The 18,901-nt window shown below is 50.5% G+C and overlaps 2 protein-coding genes across 2 annotated transcripts; both read right to left on the bottom strand.

The window, feature by feature from the left end:
• Positions 1–2,269: 2,269 nt before the first annotated feature.
• On the bottom strand, positions 2,270–9,956 carry LOC100900806 (uncharacterized). The gene is made up of 13 exons (XM_029112892.1): positions 9,732–9,956; positions 9,430–9,596; positions 8,731–9,324; positions 8,407–8,556; positions 7,681–7,813; positions 7,325–7,569; positions 7,040–7,209; positions 4,507–4,652; positions 3,563–4,410; positions 3,321–3,470; positions 3,011–3,143; positions 2,601–2,845; positions 2,270–2,449 (listed from the first exon to the last, which is right to left on the bottom strand). The coding sequence occupies exons 1-13, from the start codon at positions 9,772–9,774 to the stop codon at positions 2,270–2,272; spliced, it is 3,204 nt and encodes a 1,067-aa protein (XP_028968725.1). The 5' UTR covers positions 9,775–9,956.
• Positions 9,957–11,590: 1,634 nt separating this feature from the next.
• On the bottom strand, positions 11,591–16,035 carry LOC100897955 (uncharacterized). The gene is made up of 6 exons (XM_003738020.2): positions 15,934–16,035; positions 13,572–14,899; positions 13,213–13,430; positions 12,355–12,863; positions 11,884–12,238; positions 11,591–11,780 (listed from the first exon to the last, which is right to left on the bottom strand). The coding sequence occupies exons 2-6, from the start codon at positions 13,924–13,926 to the stop codon at positions 11,610–11,612; spliced, it is 1,608 nt and encodes a 535-aa protein (XP_003738068.1). The 5' UTR covers positions 13,927–14,899; positions 15,934–16,035; the 3' UTR covers positions 11,591–11,609.
• Positions 16,036–18,901: the final 2,866 nt, after the last annotated feature.

The raw sequence follows: 18,901 nt of genomic DNA, 5'->3' as shown, positions 1-18,901 counted from the left end.
AGATTTATCTTGAGCGAGGATTCACCGAGACTATATGCGGAACCCATGACGTTCGGAAGTGTGTTCTCCCGTACAATAGAACACAGATGACGACGAGGGAAGAGTGAGATCAAGCTGTCGACGCATTGTGCGTGTTCATTCCACCCAGAATATTCATTGACCCATTGTTGTCTTGCTTTCTTCGGAAAAATGATGCATCAAAAAAAGCATCACAAGTCCATTGAATTCAAGTTTCAGTCTTCTGCTGATTGAGGCATGAGCGGAGACTGAATGGGATTCTTTGAGCCTGTGACGATCTGAGGCATTTTCACAGCTATTCTCCCTGTAAGAGGTCACCGATGGCGTATATTAAAGCTTAGATCCCCCTCCATCTAGGCAATCGAACTTGTTCTCATGGCTCTCTCCAATTATTAATGGTAAAAACTCCGATTTCACAGTTGCTGCTGCTGCCCGTGCTAGAAACCGGTGAAGCGATCTTGAGAGACTCCGATGGAATACTTTTGAACCCGTTCTTCCATCCCTTTCAAGAGGAACTTTCACCCGCCTATGATATATTCCCTCCGGCGACGCCCTATATCACTTCCCACATACCATCAGTGAGTGTATTCTTCGATACTGTCTCCTTCAACTGAAACCAGCGCAGCTTCTGATGCAATCGCTCACGTACTATCCATAAACACGCTGACATCATCAGATTCCTAAACTGTTCTGATTCCATGCGCAAACCCTGAATGAATGACTCTCGATTGATAAGCCAGCACAGAAACAAGCAAAATCATCGGATTTCCGACAGGCAGGATCGCGGATGCCGCTCAGGAGACCGAAGCTCCTTACACCGAATATTGAGCAGTATGAGGGGGAACGTTTCATCAAAGCTCAGAGGATCTGGAATCATGAAGTCAACGCCAATCGTATCATCGGGCATCCGACGCTCATCTCAAACCAGGTAACCACAAGTTGACCGGCAAGAGATTCGCGAATGTGCGGATTCACTGTGATATGAGGATGGTTGTTGCTACTGATGAAGATATCCGCCACTCAAAGTTTCCTAAAAAGCATTCCGATCTCTGACGTCCACCGTTCCCAGGCATTCGATACGTCTGCCGATGAGCGAGGCCGCCCACCGCTGGACCGGCAATACGGCGGTTTCCCCTTCCCACGTCAGCTCGAAGCCTCCCCTCCGAGATACAGGTCCGCACTTCAGAGCTTCCATATTTGAATACGTGAATAGCCCCCTTCCCCTCCCCCCGAAGATTGTCTAATCTGGTATCTGACTCTCAGGTATACCCAAGTCGGGCTTGCCTATGGAACACGGGAGGACTTCCATCATCAAGACGGAGGCTACGGTCCCTACGATCCTCATGGCCTGAGAGAGTTTGATGCTCTGCGATTGAAGAACCATCACGTCTTACTGCAGCGCTCGAGGAGTGTCACCCCGATCAGATAGCTGCACGAGACCTGAGCTTCGCTACGGCCGATCCGGTGAGCTTCAACGGGCTTTCACCCTCGAGACTCTGGTCTCACTTGACCAGATCGCGGCGCTGAGACAACATCGCCTACTGAATTTCTCAGACCTGCATTCATGATTGAGAAAAGAGTAAAAGCGGCCGCGAATCCAGGGAAGCTCCCTCGAAACAATGGGATGCTCCGTTCTCAGAGAAGTCTTATGATTCCGGGAATCTCTTTCGGAAATGTGCCATCATTGCAAGAGCCTCCCGAAGTTTCTTCTCTCGGCTTCGCGCATCGCAATCATTGAGCGGTTGCTCGAAGCGATCCCTTCGCGGACGGCTGTTTCCAAAGGCTCGATACCGTGAGCCTCACTCGATCAATAAAAATGAACTCGTGATATTATGGGAGGCTCCAGAGCACGCCAATGGTACTTCATGTGTCGATCACTTGCTTAAAAACATTTGAAATAGCATTGCCTAGATAAGACGACAGGTATTTACTGGCAGCCTCAGATACTCCGACTGCTCGGAGAGATCATGCATGATGTGAAATCAATTCATTGAGAGAGTCATGAGGCCTCGCAGAGGGCTCCTTCCCATGCTGAATGAGGATGAGGTCATTGACAGGTGTTTCATCCCGCGGGAGGCGGACAAATAAAGTTTCAATGTCCTGAATCTGCGAGTCTCATTGATTTCAGGCTCACTAGATGCTTTACATGAGCCATGCGGCCATCGGAAATAAACGTCAATTGATTATGAACGTAATGGGAGATGGGTGATTTCTTCTCAATGTTTTTCGAAGCGTATTTACAACGAGGATGTCACATTTTCGAGCTATGTTCAGCACCGTCTGTCTTGTTCTGATCAACAGCCGGTTCGTCCCGAGGCGCCAGACCCCACTCCTGTATCTCGGAAGACGAATACAATTGGAAGAAAAGGCCGCAAACGAATCCAATGCAAGCGGTGACGTAAAATGTGTAGGACCATGCAGTGAGGGAATTCTGGAAGAGAAAACGGTCGTTAATAATTGAGTTGCCGGGCCGACATATCTCCGGGCACACGTGCATCACTCGGAACGCACGGGGACGAAGTACGGGAATGGAAGGGAGGAAGTACGGATCCAGTTCCGAGAGGGACGGAGTGGTAGCTCACTTCTTTCTGAGTCAGGAGGCCAGTGATCCAAGGCACGAGGAATCCTGTGGTCTGACTGACGCACACCGTGATGCCAAGGATAGTCCCGGCGTAGTCAGGGGCCATATCCACCGGAGCAGACATGTAACCGGCCTCGCAGAACCCTCTCAGGGTCCCAGCTATCACAAATATGAGCAGCGACAGTCCTCCATCACAGCCAGCAATCCAGGTGACGAAAATCAGCAATACCGAAGGCCCGAACAGCGCTGGAGGAACGGGAGTCGTTTACTTGACAAGAGAAAGCTCTCGACGTCTTGGTCAGCGGTCTTTCTTGATGCAAGCATGGCAATCGCCTGAGGCGACGCGATATATCCCACCTCCTCCATCCCCATGACTTTATGGTTCTAAGGTTTCAATCCAGACATCTTTACCCATTCCGTTGAATAGTTTCCTGATGTTCGTATTGGTCATGTACTCGTGTCGACGCAAGTAGTCCGCAACAGGACCGGCCGTCGCGCCGGCGACCATGGCGCCCAGGTAGGGCAGAGACGAGTAGATCCCGTTCTGCGAGGGAGGATCAGGAGCATGGGTATCCGACAGCTTGGAATAACTCCGCGTGGAGACACGTGAATCAGAACGCCAAGTGACAGCTCCTCCGTAGGCTTGTCCTTCTCCGGTCGAGAGCCGACGAGGACCCGCATCCATCGAAAGTTCAACTATGCCGGCGATTTAATTTCTTACATCTTTTATGTTGAAGTGGAGGACGGTTCCCAGGAAATTCGGGAGCTCGGTGACCAGAGTGTATTGCAGCCAGTTCGCTCCAAATTGCGCAACACCCACCGCGATGACAGGCGGCGATGTGAGAATCTTCCTCCATGGTGTATAAGATGCCTGCAAGCAGCACGGAACACATCGTCTTACAGTAAGTCAGGAGTACGGCAGAGGAGTGTGAGGCTAAAGAGAAGCAATCTAGCGCTACTCACGTGCGTTGGTTTTTGCGTGCCGAGGTCGTTACTTATGAGGTCAACTTCTTCCTGGGAAGCCCATGGATGGTCGTCCGGTCGGTTAGATACGAAAATCGCCCAGAATATGAACCAGATGATTGACCAAATGCCGAAGCAGTAGAACACGGACGGCCAACCTCCCATGATATTCGAGTCGGCCAGAATTCCTGAGATCGCCATACCCGCAACAACTCCGAAGAATCCCCCTGTGTGTATCAGTGCGATGCCTGTGGTTCGTTGCCCGACTGGGAGCCAATGAGCGACCTGAGCTTCCATCGAAGGATAAGTGACCCCTTCACCGAGACCCTGGAGTACTCTGAGCGTCACGACGCCGGCGGCGCCGTAATTGAACGCTGCGTACGGAATCAGAAGACTGAGCAGTCCAGTGATTAAGGTTCCAAAACCGAAGAGCCATTTAGCTCCGAATCTCTCCGCCAGCCGACCTCCGGGAATCGGGGTGAACAAGTATCCGTAGTAGAAAGCCCCGAGTATGAAACCTTGACTGTAACGGTCCCATTGGAAGGGACCATCCTGCGGAGAATCGCGTGATGAAGTCTTCGGTACGGTGTTGCGACAAGTGACTAGTTCCTTACGGAATCGATGCGTATTTATTTCCCTACGGAATCGATACGATACCTCAACCTTAGGTGCCGCCCCAGTGCCATTCGCTGTCACGACCTCACAACTCAAGGATGGACTCTCGGCCTCGATCGCAGATTGGTTGACCATCACCACCATTGCGACGTTGATATTGACCCTCATGCCGTAAACAGAAGCAAGACCGAAGAATCCGAGGATTATGAGAACGTAACGATACTGAATCCATGCTGGAATTTCGGGATGGCTTCAGGATCACGGGAAGAGGTTCCATGGAGCCGATTCCGCTCGAGACAGCGGAATCTTCCCCTCGATATTCGGATGACCGCGTACATTGCTCCATGACTTCGGATTAGGGAACAGAGGTTTCGATGGAATGATGAAGTGAGGCGGGGGTATGGGGAACCCCGGAGGGGAGTTATTCGAGCCAACAACAAGGATTCGGGTTCGAGGAATTGACGAGGCCAAATTGCTACAAATTGAAAGGAAACAGAGGTTATCGGGATCTCGCCCAACGTGAACAGGAGAACAAGTCCGAATAGCTCAAAAAGAACTGAGAGAGCTCGAGATTCGCTATTCCTGAGCAGGTGGAATTTATGGAGAGCATTGCGAGCTCGACATTCTTTATGAGACGCTAGATGTGCGCGATTGTGGAATGTTCCATTTCTTCTTCGAGAAGGATTCGTTCGAGACTGAATGATTACAGCAAAATTACACTTGTGGAATTTTTAGAACAAACTTCTGACGTATGGCCATTCTTTTTGGTGGTGCTGCTCGCGAGGGGGTGACCCTATAATTCTCAAAAGGAATTGCGAGTGTGAAAAAATTTGGGTCGAGATGATTCGCCGATCTGATCGATCTCTCGCAGAAACCGGATACGAAATCTACAGACCTATGCAGCGCGATCAGGGAGAAGCCGCCCGTGACAACTGTTATATTGGCTTACATGTCTTTGGGCGTTTTCTCCGATAATTATTCACGGTCCCCGATCGTGCATTCTCGTCCGGAGCGATTTTGGACGGAGATTCGAGTCGCATCGCGTTGTTTTCAGAATGTTTCCCCTCACGTTGTCACTGGAGAGCATCCCAGAGATTCGTTCCACCTTTGGAAAATCTCCAGTAGGCCGAACTGGCGAGGAGACAAGCTGTGGAACAATGGAGGCGATTTTTCTCCAAGTAGATCAGATCCGGATCCGTCCACAGGGAAGTCTGAACGTTAACAGTTTACTCCGACAATTATCAGCACAAACAGTTCCGCGAGGATCGGCCTCGCGAATAGCCGGCTGCTGTCACTTTTCGCTGGAAAGTTCAGTCTCGACGGCAGATGAATCTGAGCCCGGCAGCGCAGCTGTGAGCGCTCACTTTGCCGCGCTCAATGACCGTCTTGTAGGGGTGAAAGAGTGTGATTCATTCACGGGCTCACCTGCCAAGGAATTCACGGAGACCTTACCTGTCCTGATCCGCTAGTTTAAAGGAGACTTCCTAGAGCGGGAGCCGTCAACGTGGAAAGAGATGGAGGAAGTGAGCGAGCGAGGGTGCCATCTACATCTCGTTTTGAGACTATTAAACCGCATGGGCAGCAAAACTTGAGCTGCTCATGTCCCCGAAATTCCATTGGACTTGTCGTTGAGCCCGAACGTGTTCTTCTTGAGACGGATCTAGCTCCAAACAATTGAGGAGGGGATCTTCCGCCAAACGGTCATGAATTTGCATGTTCGGAAACCTCCTACCCTCAGGAATCGCAAACACAGCAGAGTTCTCGCGTTCGTTTCCGAAAACTTCTTTCCCTCCTGAATATCATGCCCCCACCCCTCGGGTACTCATTCAGCTCGAGGCGCCAGCATGGAGACCATTCAAAATACGACTCTAGGCTCTCCCCCTCACCCCCATATGAGTGGATTTGAGTCCGTATCGTTGAGATACGACTCATTTAGAGCCTGCGGTGACGCAAGCGCATTGTAAAAGCATCGGAATGTTGACTTGTCCAGTGGAATGTTGCCTCCGGAAGTAGAAGACTCCGCTGAAGCATCAGTTACTTGGTGATTTTCCCCGCGAAGAGTCGGAGTTCGGGCAAATCATCAGAGCCTCGCAAAAATCAAGGGCCTCCGAGCTTCGCCTTCATGTAGCACATATCATTGCGTCTGATTTACTACATTCCGTCCTCGGAAGCAATGTGAATAAGAGTGCCCGGGACGTCAAACATTGGCTGTGTGGATCAGCCCGTAAAAAGTTTTTTTTTTATTTACTACATGCGCTGCATGAGCTCATGAACCCTCCGGGTCCTCGATTATTATTTATCTAGACCATGTAGCTCGGCATCAACAAGGTCGGGGTCGACGACCTGCTTTCGAAATATACCCAGTCGAGACTTAAGTCCAGCCTGACTTGCCTACGGACTTCGGGGAGAGACTCTGCGGTAGATGGATCGCCAAGGTTCTCCACGGGAGGAGTGGCGTACCCAAGCAGTTCTTGTTGATGGCAGCTTAGGAATATCGGTATGTGCTCTTCGTGTCAGTCTCTCGGAGCTCGAGGATTCAAATCGGAAACTTCCGAGGTATCAGGAGGCTGCGATAGTACTACCGAACGATATTACGGAACCACTCTTTTCTCGTTCCAATTGTTGGGCTCAGCTCTCCGATGAGTTATCACATCTCATATGACACGATCCATGAAATACTATTGGAGAATCGACAGACAATCGACAGTAATTCATTCCGATGGCATACCCGGCATTCGACTTCGAAATAGATTTTATTGCAATAGCGGAATGCTATATCGCGAGAAGTGTCCTAGGCTCCGTACATGGTGCGATTTGCACGGCGGCCGACACGGATCTTGAGATCGAGGGAAATCTGTTCACTTTCCTTGGGTCTCTGAATTTCCATCGTCCTTCGACTTGAGTTCAATCGGTCGCGACGCCAATCCCCAATCCTGCGTCTCGGCGGTTCCGAACAGGTGAAATATGATGCCTGTCGTGATTCCCACAGCTCCCGCCGTGTAAAACGCTCGAGCCCACGCGGTTGTGGTTTGCTGTAAAACATTTTACAACAATGGCAGATAGGGAGGAAAGAGCTCGTAACCCGTGAGTTCAATTCAGGCCTTGAATGGCTCAGACTCAATGGGTCGTCACATTGTGGGTGCTCACCTCTTCATGGATAAATATTGCGGTGATCCAAGGCACGATGAATCCAGTGGTGTTGCCGATGGTCATGCACAAGCCGAATATCGTCCCCGCATAGTCCGGAGCGAGATCTACAGGTACCGAGATGTAGCCCGCTTCGGATATCCCCCGGATCGTTCCGGCGATCACAAATAGTATGAGAGATGTCACGCCATCACAGGCGGCAACGTGGACGACGATTATGAGTACGATCGATGGGATGAACATCGCTGATGATGAAGGAGGCTCTCGATGATCATAATTAGCTGGATCGACGACATTACAAACTCTCACCTTCCGAAATCGGTCGACGAGGAATAGACTCGAAAGCTTCTACTCACAGACACCATTGAAGAGCTTGCGTGTATTCGTTGCTGTGAGGATTCGGCGGCTCCTGATGTAATCAGCACAGGGTCCCGCGAAAGCGCCTAATATCGATGCTCCAATATAGGGTAGCGCGGTATAGAGTCCCCCCTGTACAATTAGAGGAATGCTTTATTTGAGAAATCCCAGCCGAGAGGTCACCAGGCGTGCAAGGGCTGACCAGGGGGAAGACGGTCAAAACGTCCCGGTGGGCCTCCGCTAAGTCTCTATAGAAATTAGAATTTCGGACGAAGCGTCCAGAAAAGCGGCACATCTCTTAGAGGTCTTCGAGGATCTCACTGATGTCGAGTCTGCCTATCTCAGAACCTCGGCACTCGCATTTTGACGGTCCTAACAAAGTTATGACTTACGAAGAGCTCCATGAGCTCCAACAAAGACTTCTGATTCGAGAAATTCTAATTTACCACAGCATCGGCCGGGTACCTTCAAAGTTACTAAAATTTGCCAATGGGGGCCGTTCCGAGTTGAGGAGAGTTGACAGTTATCTGCTCTCCCACATCGCGGAGGTATTGGAAGGAGCGTACGCCAAGGGGAGACGGTACGCAGGTACGCGAACTGATGCTCCGGGTGTAATTTTTTTTTTATCGAGGTGTGGGAAAATGCATTTACGCACGCACCAGCCCGAGGAGATCTCGACACACTCGGGACTGGGCAGTGTGGGACTCGTACCCAAGAAGCCTTGCCTTTTCTACGTTGAAGTGCAAAACTCGTGCCAAATAAGTTGGAAGTTCGGAGATGAGCATGTAGTGTAGCCAATGAACTCCGAAATGAGCGCAGATCAGAGCCCATACACCCCTCGAAGTGAGAATCCGCCTCCACGGTGTGTGCTCGGCCTAGTTGGATGGAATCGCGCGTTATACGTTCCGGGAAAGAGCTCGATCCCACAGAACCAACATCTCTCCTGAGTCACAGTCTGGCCCTTGGGGAGCCTCAGCGGGGCGGGAAATTCCCTCAAATCGCATCTTCATGCTGCTCGGCTGCATTCTTGAGCAGTGTGGGGAACTCACGTTAATCGGCTTGTCGTCTCCGAGGCCTGCATGGATGTAGTCCAGCTCGTCTTGCGATATGAATGGATGGTTCCCAGGCCGGTCCGAGGCCAGCACCGTCCAGAACACGAACCAAATGAGGGCGACGGTCCCCGAGAAATAGAAAACCGAGGGCCAACCGCCGAGAAATGACGACCCAGCGAGCACTCCCGAAATCCACAAGCCCGTCGTAGCCCCGAGGAAGCCGCCAGCGTGCATGAAGGCGATACCGGTCGTGCGCTCGCTGATAGGGTACCAGTGAGCGCACTGGGCTTCCGCAGCCGGGAAGGTGACGCCTTCGCAGAAGCCCTGAATCGCTCTGACAGTAATCAGAGCTGGAGCACCCCCGTGATAGGCGAGCGTAGGTATTATGAAGTTGAAGAGCGCCGTTATCAGCGTGCCCAGCCCGAACAGCCATTTGGCACCATAGCGTTCGGCGAGTCTGCCGCCCGGGATTCCCGTTATGATGTAGCCGTAGTAGAAAGCTCCCCGAATCAAGCCTTGAGTGTAGGTATCCCAATCGAACGGCCCTGGCTGGAGAGAATTCCTTGGGTCAGAAAATGCGGACGAATGGTTCTTCCTAGTTAATATTTGATTGTACAATCTGTCATCGTTTTCAAAGACACTGCACCGGCCCGATACCTTCATTGCATCTGGGTCAGGCGAACTGCCGTTTCCAGCAGAGGGTAGCGGACAGTTGCCTTTCGAGGGGTGGAACTCCGCTGAGGCGTTATGGGGCTTATGCACCATAGCCACGAGTGCTACATTGATGTTGACCCGGTTGACGTACATGCAGAATAGCCCGAAAAATCCGAGGATGGAAAGGATGTGGCGATATTGAACACGTGCTGGAAGAGTCGAGATTCGCGGTTTTCTGCGACACTCATTCGATGGCGGAGATGATACCCACGTCCGGGAACCCACTCGAAACACTCAAGCATATACCTCCTCCGTAGTTTCTACTCCTATCGATACAGACTCACATTTCTGTCTCGAATCCCTCGGCACATCCAACATAGAATTCATCGTGGCACGTGCGGAAAGAATATCGTAGAGCTGGAGCTCGGTAGCAGAAGGCACGGATCTACACTTAGAGCTCTGTGAAACATGAGGTTACGGATGTTCTCCCGGAGCAAAAACGTCCCAGCCTACTGACGGCTCATATTTCCCTAGAACCCCTCCGCTCGCTGAATGGTATATTCTTGTTTGAGTATCTTCCCGAAAACTGCGTCGACCAGGCAGTTCGTTCGGGAGAGGATAGATTGTCGACAGTAATTTCGTTTCAAAGTTCGTCCAATAGCGAGTCTGAGTTAGAATGCCATTTTGAGCAAGCCAACGGATTTCTAGCATCGAGACTGGGGGACTGAACTTCGGAACATTCTCGAAAACTATTCAGGAGGGAATCGGAATCGGCTGATATTCAGATGTGAGTGGGGACTTGCTCTGATGTCTAGGAAAGACTTTCTCTTTGCAGTTTATTGAGGGCACTCCAAATCGGCCATCCATTCGCGCCATTGTACGAGAAGCAGACAGCTCTGCGGAATTCTATCTGGTCATCCCTAGCAAAATTGAGAAGCTGGAAACTCGGAGAGGGAAACCATGTGCAATGTTGCCCTGTGCTTGACACTCTCATTCGGGGGTGGTGTGATTGATCGAAGCGAAGCAGACCGGGTGGGTCGAGAGCTCGTCTGCCGATTGAGACGTCTGTAAAGGCCTGAGTGACATCGAATATACTGCCAGACTCCAGATGAGCTGTCCGGTGGTAAGTCGAGACTCTTGACTAGCTAGTGAAACAGATGGTCCGCAGAACGAATTAGAGGAAGTCACACCGAGTGGCGGAATCGAGCGACAGCCACCGTTCAATATTAGATTCTCGCACACACCCGCCTCATCTGAGAGAGAGTCCGCATCGTCTCCTCGGGCTCTCATTCTGCGGGCAGAAGCAGCGTTAGCGAGATTTAGCTCATCTCTCCAGAGTACATTCGCTCGCTCTAGGTGAGTTTCCGAAAACAAGCTCTCGGACGAAGTTCTCTCGGATTGTTCAGGGCAATCGAGATGAAGAAATAATGAGGGGACGCCACTCATCCGGACCTGTCCCGATGCGGGTGACTCTTATGCGCAGAGTCGAGCTCGGGAAGTCCGCTTCCGTGCTAGCCTTTTCTGACGTGGGAACGTCTTTGAGCAGGCGTCGTCGCCGACTAATTTAGTGTGAAGTGTAAGCTCAATCATATCACATTCGATTATATTACCCTCAACAACTCGGGTGTTGATCATGCAAAGCCATATCCACGGCGTGGATATTCCACGGTGATATAATCGAGTCAGGAATGTTATATAATCGGGATTCGATGGAGGTCCATGAAAACTTGATTCTATCGCACTCTCGATTGAATCATCATTTTCCGACCCTAATCTGGTCATAAAACCGAACCTATATTGATGTTTTGGGCTCCGTCATCCGAGCATGGGAATATCCGTAAGTCTTCTCCGCAGTATCGGCTCGGGAACCTTCGGCAACGGCTCTGGATTGGTCCTAGCCGTTATCGAGGCATATCCTTCGTGCTTTATCCTCAGATCATTCTCTCTAATTCTTCGAATATTTGCGGTGCTCGTGCAGGTGTATTGATCGAGCGAGGGGGAACAGCATGAAGATTGAGGAAACCTCTCCGTGGAAAGAGGGGGATCGGTCGGTGTCTGGAGCACGTCCTCTTTTTATTGAGATTACAATATTTATTTCAGATAATTTGTAGGACTAGGATGATTTATGAACATATGGAGGTCAACTGGTATGCAACTCATAATATTTACAAATTAGACTCCAACGGCAAGCAGAAATTCACCAGTGAAAAACTTCCAAGTTCTTAGGCGTTGGCACTGATCAGTATCGACAAGTGTCGACTGAGATCTTCAGTCGTGCGATAAGGCTTCACAGGGTCTCGAACTTTCGCCTTTCCTAGGATCGTTCTTTCCATCTCAGCTGCATCAGTTTCTGTTCGTTTCGCCAAGAAAGCGATAAGCATGAGTATGATCACCTGGGGAGGAACTTCCATCTAACCGATCTCCATGCTTGACCATGAAAAACATCGATAATAATGATTGACCCCTTCTGTCCTGTGGAATTAGAAGGAGACGTACCGATGAGAACAAGGTCGTGGATATCAACAGGGTGGCATCTCTGAAATCTGACGATGTCTGGAACATGGCCAGCACTGGACCAAACGTCTCGCCGAAACCGTTGCAGAAGTTCCAGAGGCCAGAAATCGGCCCATACGTCGCCGGACTCTTAAGGCAACCTAGATCGTTGACGGCGGTTTCAACCAGATAGTCCAATGTTGGAACATAGGCCAGAGCGAAACTGAAGCCGATGAGTACGACACCCGCCATCGTCATGAAATCGTTCGGTTCCCTTAAGAAGTACTTGCTCGGACCGATGATGAGAAAGGCCACGGCAAGGAGCACAGTTCCCATGATCATCGTTCCCACCTTGGTCCTGATGAAAAAAGAAAAGACAAACGTGAGAATAGGCGATGCAGGCCGAAAAAATCGGGGAAAATACTGTTTACCGTTTGTTTCTTGTTTCGAGAGGGTGATCGGTGGAACGCATACCTCGCAGCGAGAAACGGGGCAACGATGAGGGCGGATACGGCGAAAGCAGCGGCCTCGGCGAAGTAGAAGGCGATGCTGTATTCGTTCTGCAGAATGTTCTCGAGAAACAATTCGAGCGTGGGCTCGATGAAACTGAATGCCGTAGTGGTCACGAGCATGCATAGAATGACGAAGATGCCATTCCATGTGCAAGCGATTCTGAGAGGCAGAAACCCGCGATTTCCTGTCGAGGACACATCCACGTACCTCATCGACCCGTAGTTCGAAAACGTCCAGATCGACAAGGGAATAGTCGCAAGCACGATCGTCCCGAAGATCGAGAACGCCCAAAACCAGCCGAAGCCTTTGACTAGAAAGCTCCCGATGACGGGGCCGAGCGAGAAGCTGATGGCCACCGCTGCTTCGACGGCGGCGAATGCTTCATCAATGTTCCGCGAGAAAACTCTCATGATGATGCTGTGCGAAGACGTGTTGAAGGCCGCTGCTCCTATTCCTTCCAAGGTTCGAACCTGTGGACGTCACGGGCTGGGTGAGTCGGCAGCCCGGCAGAAAGTTGTGGGAAAAGTCTGCCTCCCTTCAAAGCTCGCGGATCAATGCGGGAAGCAAATCGTACACGAGTTGGTACTGTTTGTCATACCCGAGAAGAATCCAGCAGCTTTGGAGTTTTGGCAATAATGGCAGGAGGAAGCGCGCTATCAAGAGCTCAGATAATTTTTTCATGGTAATCGCGTCACAATTCCTCTCCTCATGTGTTGATTGCGCGCTTGGAGGAGCCTCTGGACGAGGACATGAGACGCGAAACCGCATCGGTTTTCCATTCTGTGAGAGAGGTCATGAAATAGATAAGGAAGTACTCACCACGCACTGCGCAAAAATGTACTGCCGGTAGCTCGACATGGGTAGGATATCGAGAGCTCCGAGCGCGATGTTTGTGAGCGCCACCGTCGACAGACCGAAGTAGTAGAAGGTGTTTATACCGAATCGCGATATCAGGGGCCCGAAAACAAGCGAGAAGAGCATAGAGGTGCCGGCGTACAGCACGAATGCGATGGAAACGTCGACTTCACTGGCGGCACCTGAAAAGCCGGATGGCATTTGATTTAGGAACTAAAGAGGGCGCAAAGTTTCCCCCTGGGGTAGTATCCCGAGCAGCAGTCCCAAATAACCCAGTGCTCCGATCGGAATGAAATTCGATCAAATGATTCTAGTCCTCCCACCTTCTCCCCCGAATTGGGCCATTTTTGATGTCAAATGTTGAGGTAACACCGGGGCCAACATGCTTCCAGCGCAGAACGATAGGAAATTCACGCCGACGACCAAGGTCAACAGCAATGTCTCGGGCACGGTGATCGTCTCGGATAGTTTTCCGAGCAGCCATCTTCCGATGCAGGATGAGCTCGCGCTGCAACAATTCCAGCCTCTCCCGGGAGAGCATTCTGATGATTCGTAGACCGATGATCTCTTTATCAGCCACTCATCCGATGAGGATTCCTTCGAACTGCATCCGGAGCTTGAAGCGGAGCTGTTGTCGGGTTTAACTTCAAGCAGAGGCTCGGCCAGCGCACTGACCATGTTTTAACAGTAGACTCCGGGAGAAGATCGACGATAGGATGGGGAGAGTTACTAAATTTCGCTAGAATAAAGGAATCATCGCTTTAAATCTGGGACAATCCAGTTCTTCGAATCTCCTTCGTGACGGGACACTTGGGAAAGAAAACTGGCGACTTCGATAGAATTACGGAATTTGGCTGGTATTGGTCGATAGGAGAATCCTTTCGAATATTTATTGTCGAATTCTTTGACAACGGTTGAGCATAGGAAAATTCCATCGAACGAGATTGCCTCCGCCGGACGAGTCCCGCTTGTGAAAGTCATTATCTGTGACCGCGGAAGAGATTTGGAGGCTCACATGAGCAATAGTTGTAGAGTCGTCAATCTTTGTTCTGCAGTAATACCGACCGATACCCATTCGAGACTCTCGGTTCCCCCCCTCCTCCAATTTCTGTAACCGCGACTTGTCGGATTCTATCGCATCGACAATAACGGTATCTAATCAGCTAATCAGTCCTATGTCGCAGAGAATCGGTGTATTCTGAGAAGACTGCAGTCACTCGATTTGAAGAGGCTTTCGACCTCACATTCTAAGGCAATGAAGCCAGCCTTACTTAGCTTAAGCCCGGAGGGCGTGCTTCGCTGTGAAAAATCGATTAGGTACCTGATATTGACTTCGGAGGAAAATATCTCGTTCGAGGCTCACCGCTGCTACCTGCATTGTCACGGAATGGTGCTACGCTTAGTTTGAAAGCCATCTTATCCTCTGCACTGACCTTTTCGTTTCGATCTCCTGAAACTTCTGCTGCAGCTATTCCGACTTTTCCTGACGCGTTTCAAACCCTTCTTTCTATTGCCAAATGGCAGTGCTGACCAGGTTCTGTGAGGTACCATCAATCAGTCGCGTGGAGCCACGAAGTATCCGAGGAAGACCACTCGAGAGTCCATTCTACACTGTGCCGCACGCAATTAAACTCAGTTGAGAAGCACAGATCTCGAAAAGCAAATGCGATTCTTAGCCTGAGTTCGAGCAGCTAGCTTGGGATATTCGTTTATCGATTGTGGTCAACTGACGATGCAACTCGCACAAACACAGCCGTTTTGGGGAATATTTCAAGTCAAGGCGCCCTGTGGCAAGGAACTCGCTAGATTATCACGGGAACCGTTCTTGACCGCTCGCCTTAAAAGACAATGACAAAGCAGAGTGGGGAAGGATGGATAGAAATCAGCGGAGAGAGTAGGTTGCTGGAAATCCGTCTCACACAACAGCTTAACTCGGAATTTCACGCACATGGTGATCTCTATCGTCGGCGGTGGGACAGTCATCACAAGCTCGGAATCTCAGCCAGAATTGATTTCTTCCGGATCCTCTTCTCTCGAGCTTAAACATGCGTAGAACTGGATGTCATTCAGCCATGACAAACAATTCCGAGCCTTATCTCTTTAGGGGCCTTCCCGCCGCGATAGAGAATCCGTTACGAGATGAGACTACGCATTCGAGAAGTTACCTAGTGGAAAATGTTCTAGATCATCGGGGCAACTCGCGAGGAATCATGAAGCTGGGTCAGGAAGAGGACGAGCGCAGGAAGAGAACTATATGCCTGGAAACTCGCAGCGAGACCTTCGTCTCGCAAGTCCCTAATCAATATCCTCGGAACAATTATCGATTCCTTGGGCGTCAGTCTGCGACGATCTTCCACGCGGTTTTCACCAGCGGATGAATGACCGACTCGAAATAGAGCTCGAGCCGGTGACGGAAAAAAACGGTGACTCCGCAAGGAACCTCGAGTGTTTACGAGTCTGATGTTCAAAATGGTCTATTTAGAGGAGATTATAGAGATGCGCCTCACACTGATCGTCAAATCGGTAATGAGACGGAACAATTATCGTGTTTTTCAGACCGCATGATGGAAACTTTCGGTGCCAGCGGACTCCCATGAGCGACGATCACAACAAAAACATGCCACAAGGGGGACCGTAGCTTTCTCGAGCGTCAAGATACTTTCAGGGACCTCGGACTTCACTTACCATTGAAAAGCTCGAAGAAAGTTTCCTTTGCTTAATAGAGTAGAATCATTCCGTTCCAGGAATCTTTTTTCTTGGATCGAGTGGGGAAGAGCTTCAGCTGACCGGAAACGCCGGTCAGCTGCAGCATTGTTTATTTTCGAATGCACGAGCTGCGGTCGGAATCTCTAACTTCCATCACTGAATTAGCGTCCAGCAGACCTTTCGCTCGACTGATGATACGATCAACATTGAAAGGATTCCGTAGCCGCGGATTCGAGGATCTCCATTCCGGCTAAGCCTCGGGTTCGGTCTGTAACGTAAAGAGCTCCGGTGCGAGACATGGGATGATTCGCCGAAAGCCAAGAGTTGCATCGGAATTCGGGTCAATCTAAGCCACCTCAAGCGTTATCTATCCACCATTGTCATATCTATCTATCCTCAGAGAACGATAACCCTGAAGGTCTGCCTTATAAGCCCCCGAGGGCTTCCGACGGTGTTACGTCAAGTCAGGAATCTCAACGACTCTGCAGCGATGAGTGGTGCGTACAGCCGAGTGACCTCTCTCCTCCAAAGAACACAGCAGAGGTCCCAATCAGCCGCAAAATCCCGATCAGGAACCTTGCGAGCTCGGAGAGCCAGCTCGCAGGTCGTGAATGGGATTATCACGCTCTTTCTCGTAGAGGCAGGTCATGCTCGTTGGAAGTCGGGACCCTTAATTCAAATATCAAAGGGAATAGACGAGAAAGCCGCGGAGCTCGTAGGCACCGAGAAATCGCGCCTTGAATTTCATGGGAAGAGTTTCTCCATGGTCTCGTGCCTTTCGTGCCGATTCATTCCTCCGAGAGTCGTGAGGGACCTGACTCCGGGGAAGGGCTAAGGTCGCAAATAGAGCTCTCGAATGCTCGCCAACATGCCTCTGGAGATCCTCTCTCTCATAGGGAGCGAATATCAAAACGGAATATCAATTAAACCGTCGGCCTGCCTTACAAACCCTAGGATGAAGAGCTCGAGCGCTAGCAGGTTCCACCAATGATGTCTCAATGATCGCCGGTCTGAATTATGAACGAGAGCGAATCGTTCGCGTGATGGTCGATAGAAACCCGCGACCATCTCGTCAGAGACGCCCCCGAAATCTGAAGTCGGATCAGTCTCCTATATCGATCCCTCTATCCTTACTCGTACCTAAGACGTGGAGCTCATCAGGAGCAATGACGAGATATAACAAGGTTTTATTCGACTGGAAAAAGCTCACCACGACTCGGGTGGGGGGAACAACGTCTAATTCCTGTGAGTACCGACTATGTTTCGCGCCGTCTGAGCGCGATCGATTGGCGAGCCGTAATTTTTCTCATTTGTCCCGCGATTGAAATCGTTGCTGAGGACAATCGCTCGTACAAGCTCACGTCATAGTAATGGCGTGTTTCCGGGGGCATTTTCGCCCCAAGCGCAGCAACCAGCTACTTACCTCAGCTACTTATGCCCCAGGGTGCACCAGGGTCTAGAAGGTACCATCTTTTATGTAGTGGTCAATCAGGTGACTTGGTGCACGCATATCATCAAACTTAATTTCCGTGTTCGAGCATGAGAGTTGAAGTTGTATAGTGCTGAGGGGAGTTTCAGGCAAACATGGTATTCGATCATATTTGGGGTCTTATGAGTTTCCATTATCACCCCTCCTTCGAATTTGGACTCCCGTTGCGAGATACAGGCTCGGAAGGCTCAAAGAAAGCAATCAGTTTCTTTCTCAACAGCAGAACTCATCGGATCACCCAACCTACATGACGAATCGATAAAACTCCATATTTCGAATACTTCATGCGGTGACTTGTTGACACAGGTTTTTCGGAGAAAGATAAACCATCTCAGAGGGAATTGTCAAAGAAGAAATTCATCCGATGATTTCCGTTGCAGACGAAATCATGCGAAGCAGAGCCATGGAGTCCCGACAAGATCATTTTCGAAGTACGTAGAATGGTTGAGTATATGCTCACGATATTACCATCGATGACTTAGGAGAAGACATCGCTGTGATTGTGAACTCCGAAGCCGCTAATAATATGGATCTGTGCCTCGTAACTGGACGCCTAGAGCTCGACACAGCGACGATCGATGTGCAAAGCACCTCCGATTTGCATGCAGTGCCCGCTATTAGATGAGAATTCATTTTCGAAGCCATAAGGTTGTGGTATCCACTTCTTGAATGACCTCATTCATTATCCATTCATGACTCTCGATGTTCCCTCCTTGCTCCGCCTGCAGAATACCTCCTTGCATTCCCGCTTCAGTCTTTGGCATGCCTACGTGGGATCCTCGGTCCTGTCTTCACTTGGTTGCTCAGCCATCGACATGGTCTTTCCCGTCTACACCCTCAGCTCCGCCGAATTTGTACGCGTCGGACATCGATGGAACTGGGCGATCGATGACTCGCGGGAGACTTCCCATCCGGCTATTGCTCCGAGAGAGTTGTGACCAAGTCGCGGACGACAATTCAATACGGGGCATCGATGCCTCCGATTTTGAATGAAGGCGGCGCCATTTGGCTCGCTACAACCGACAAGAAGTGATTTCCAAACTCCAGCCTGGGGACCGCACTTTGATGAGGGATGTCTGCTGGAAAGTGACTTTGCTTATGAAGGTGCTGGAGTTATTCCGTCGTCTGCAGGGAGTCGATTGGTGGCCACTAGACCTGCTTCTGTGCCCGGCGATCGAATTCTTGAACGTGGGCCGCCTGCTCTACAGCTCGAGCCAGCCGCACGTGCGAACTTTCGGTGGCATTTTCTACTGCTCTGGATTGCTGGGCATGATCGTGACCGGGATGTATGCCAGGCGATGGGTTCGGCGCAACAAGAGAATCCTCGAGGAATATTTCGAAAGCACGAGTCGAGACGTGACTTTCGCAAGAAAAATTTGTTGGTTGCGTTGGCTTCTCCCTTTTTGCATGGATTTTGGTGAGGACTGAAGCGAATTTCCGAAACCAGCCCTTCTTCTC

This window comes from Galendromus occidentalis, unplaced genomic scaffold, assembly GCF_000255335.2.
Source record: "Galendromus occidentalis unplaced genomic scaffold, Mocc_1.1 scf7180000075756, whole genome shotgun sequence".
In the NCBI taxonomy this organism is placed as follows: Eukaryota; Metazoa; Arthropoda; class Arachnida; order Mesostigmata; family Phytoseiidae; genus Galendromus; species Galendromus occidentalis.
Note: the sequence above shows the minus strand (reverse complement) of the source record. Positions and strands in the feature narration are given on the sequence as shown.

Coding starts and splice junctions, on each gene's coding strand:
- LOC100897955 (XM_003738020.2), bottom strand. CDS start 13,926: ATGGTCAGTGCGCTGGCCGAGCCTCTGCTTGAAGTTAAACCCGACAAC. Junction 12,239..12,354: donor GCCCCGTTTCTCGCTGCGAG/GTATGCGTTCCA, acceptor TTTTTTCATCAG/GACCAAGGTGGGAACGATGA. Junction 11,781..11,883: donor CCACGACCTTGTTCTCATCG/GTACGTCTCCTT, acceptor GTTCCTCCCCAG/GTGATCATACTCATGCTTAT.
- LOC100900806 (XM_029112892.1), bottom strand. CDS start 9,774: ATGAATTCTATGTTGGATGTGCCGAGGGATTCGAGACAGAAAT. Junction 7,814..8,406: donor TGCACTTCAACGTAGAAAAG/GCAAGGCTTCTT, acceptor CTAATTGTACAG/GGGGGACTCTATACCGCGCT. Junction 3,471..3,562: donor GCACGCAAAAACCAACGCAC/GTGAGTAGCGCT, acceptor TGCTGCTTGCAG/GCATCTTATACACCATGGAG.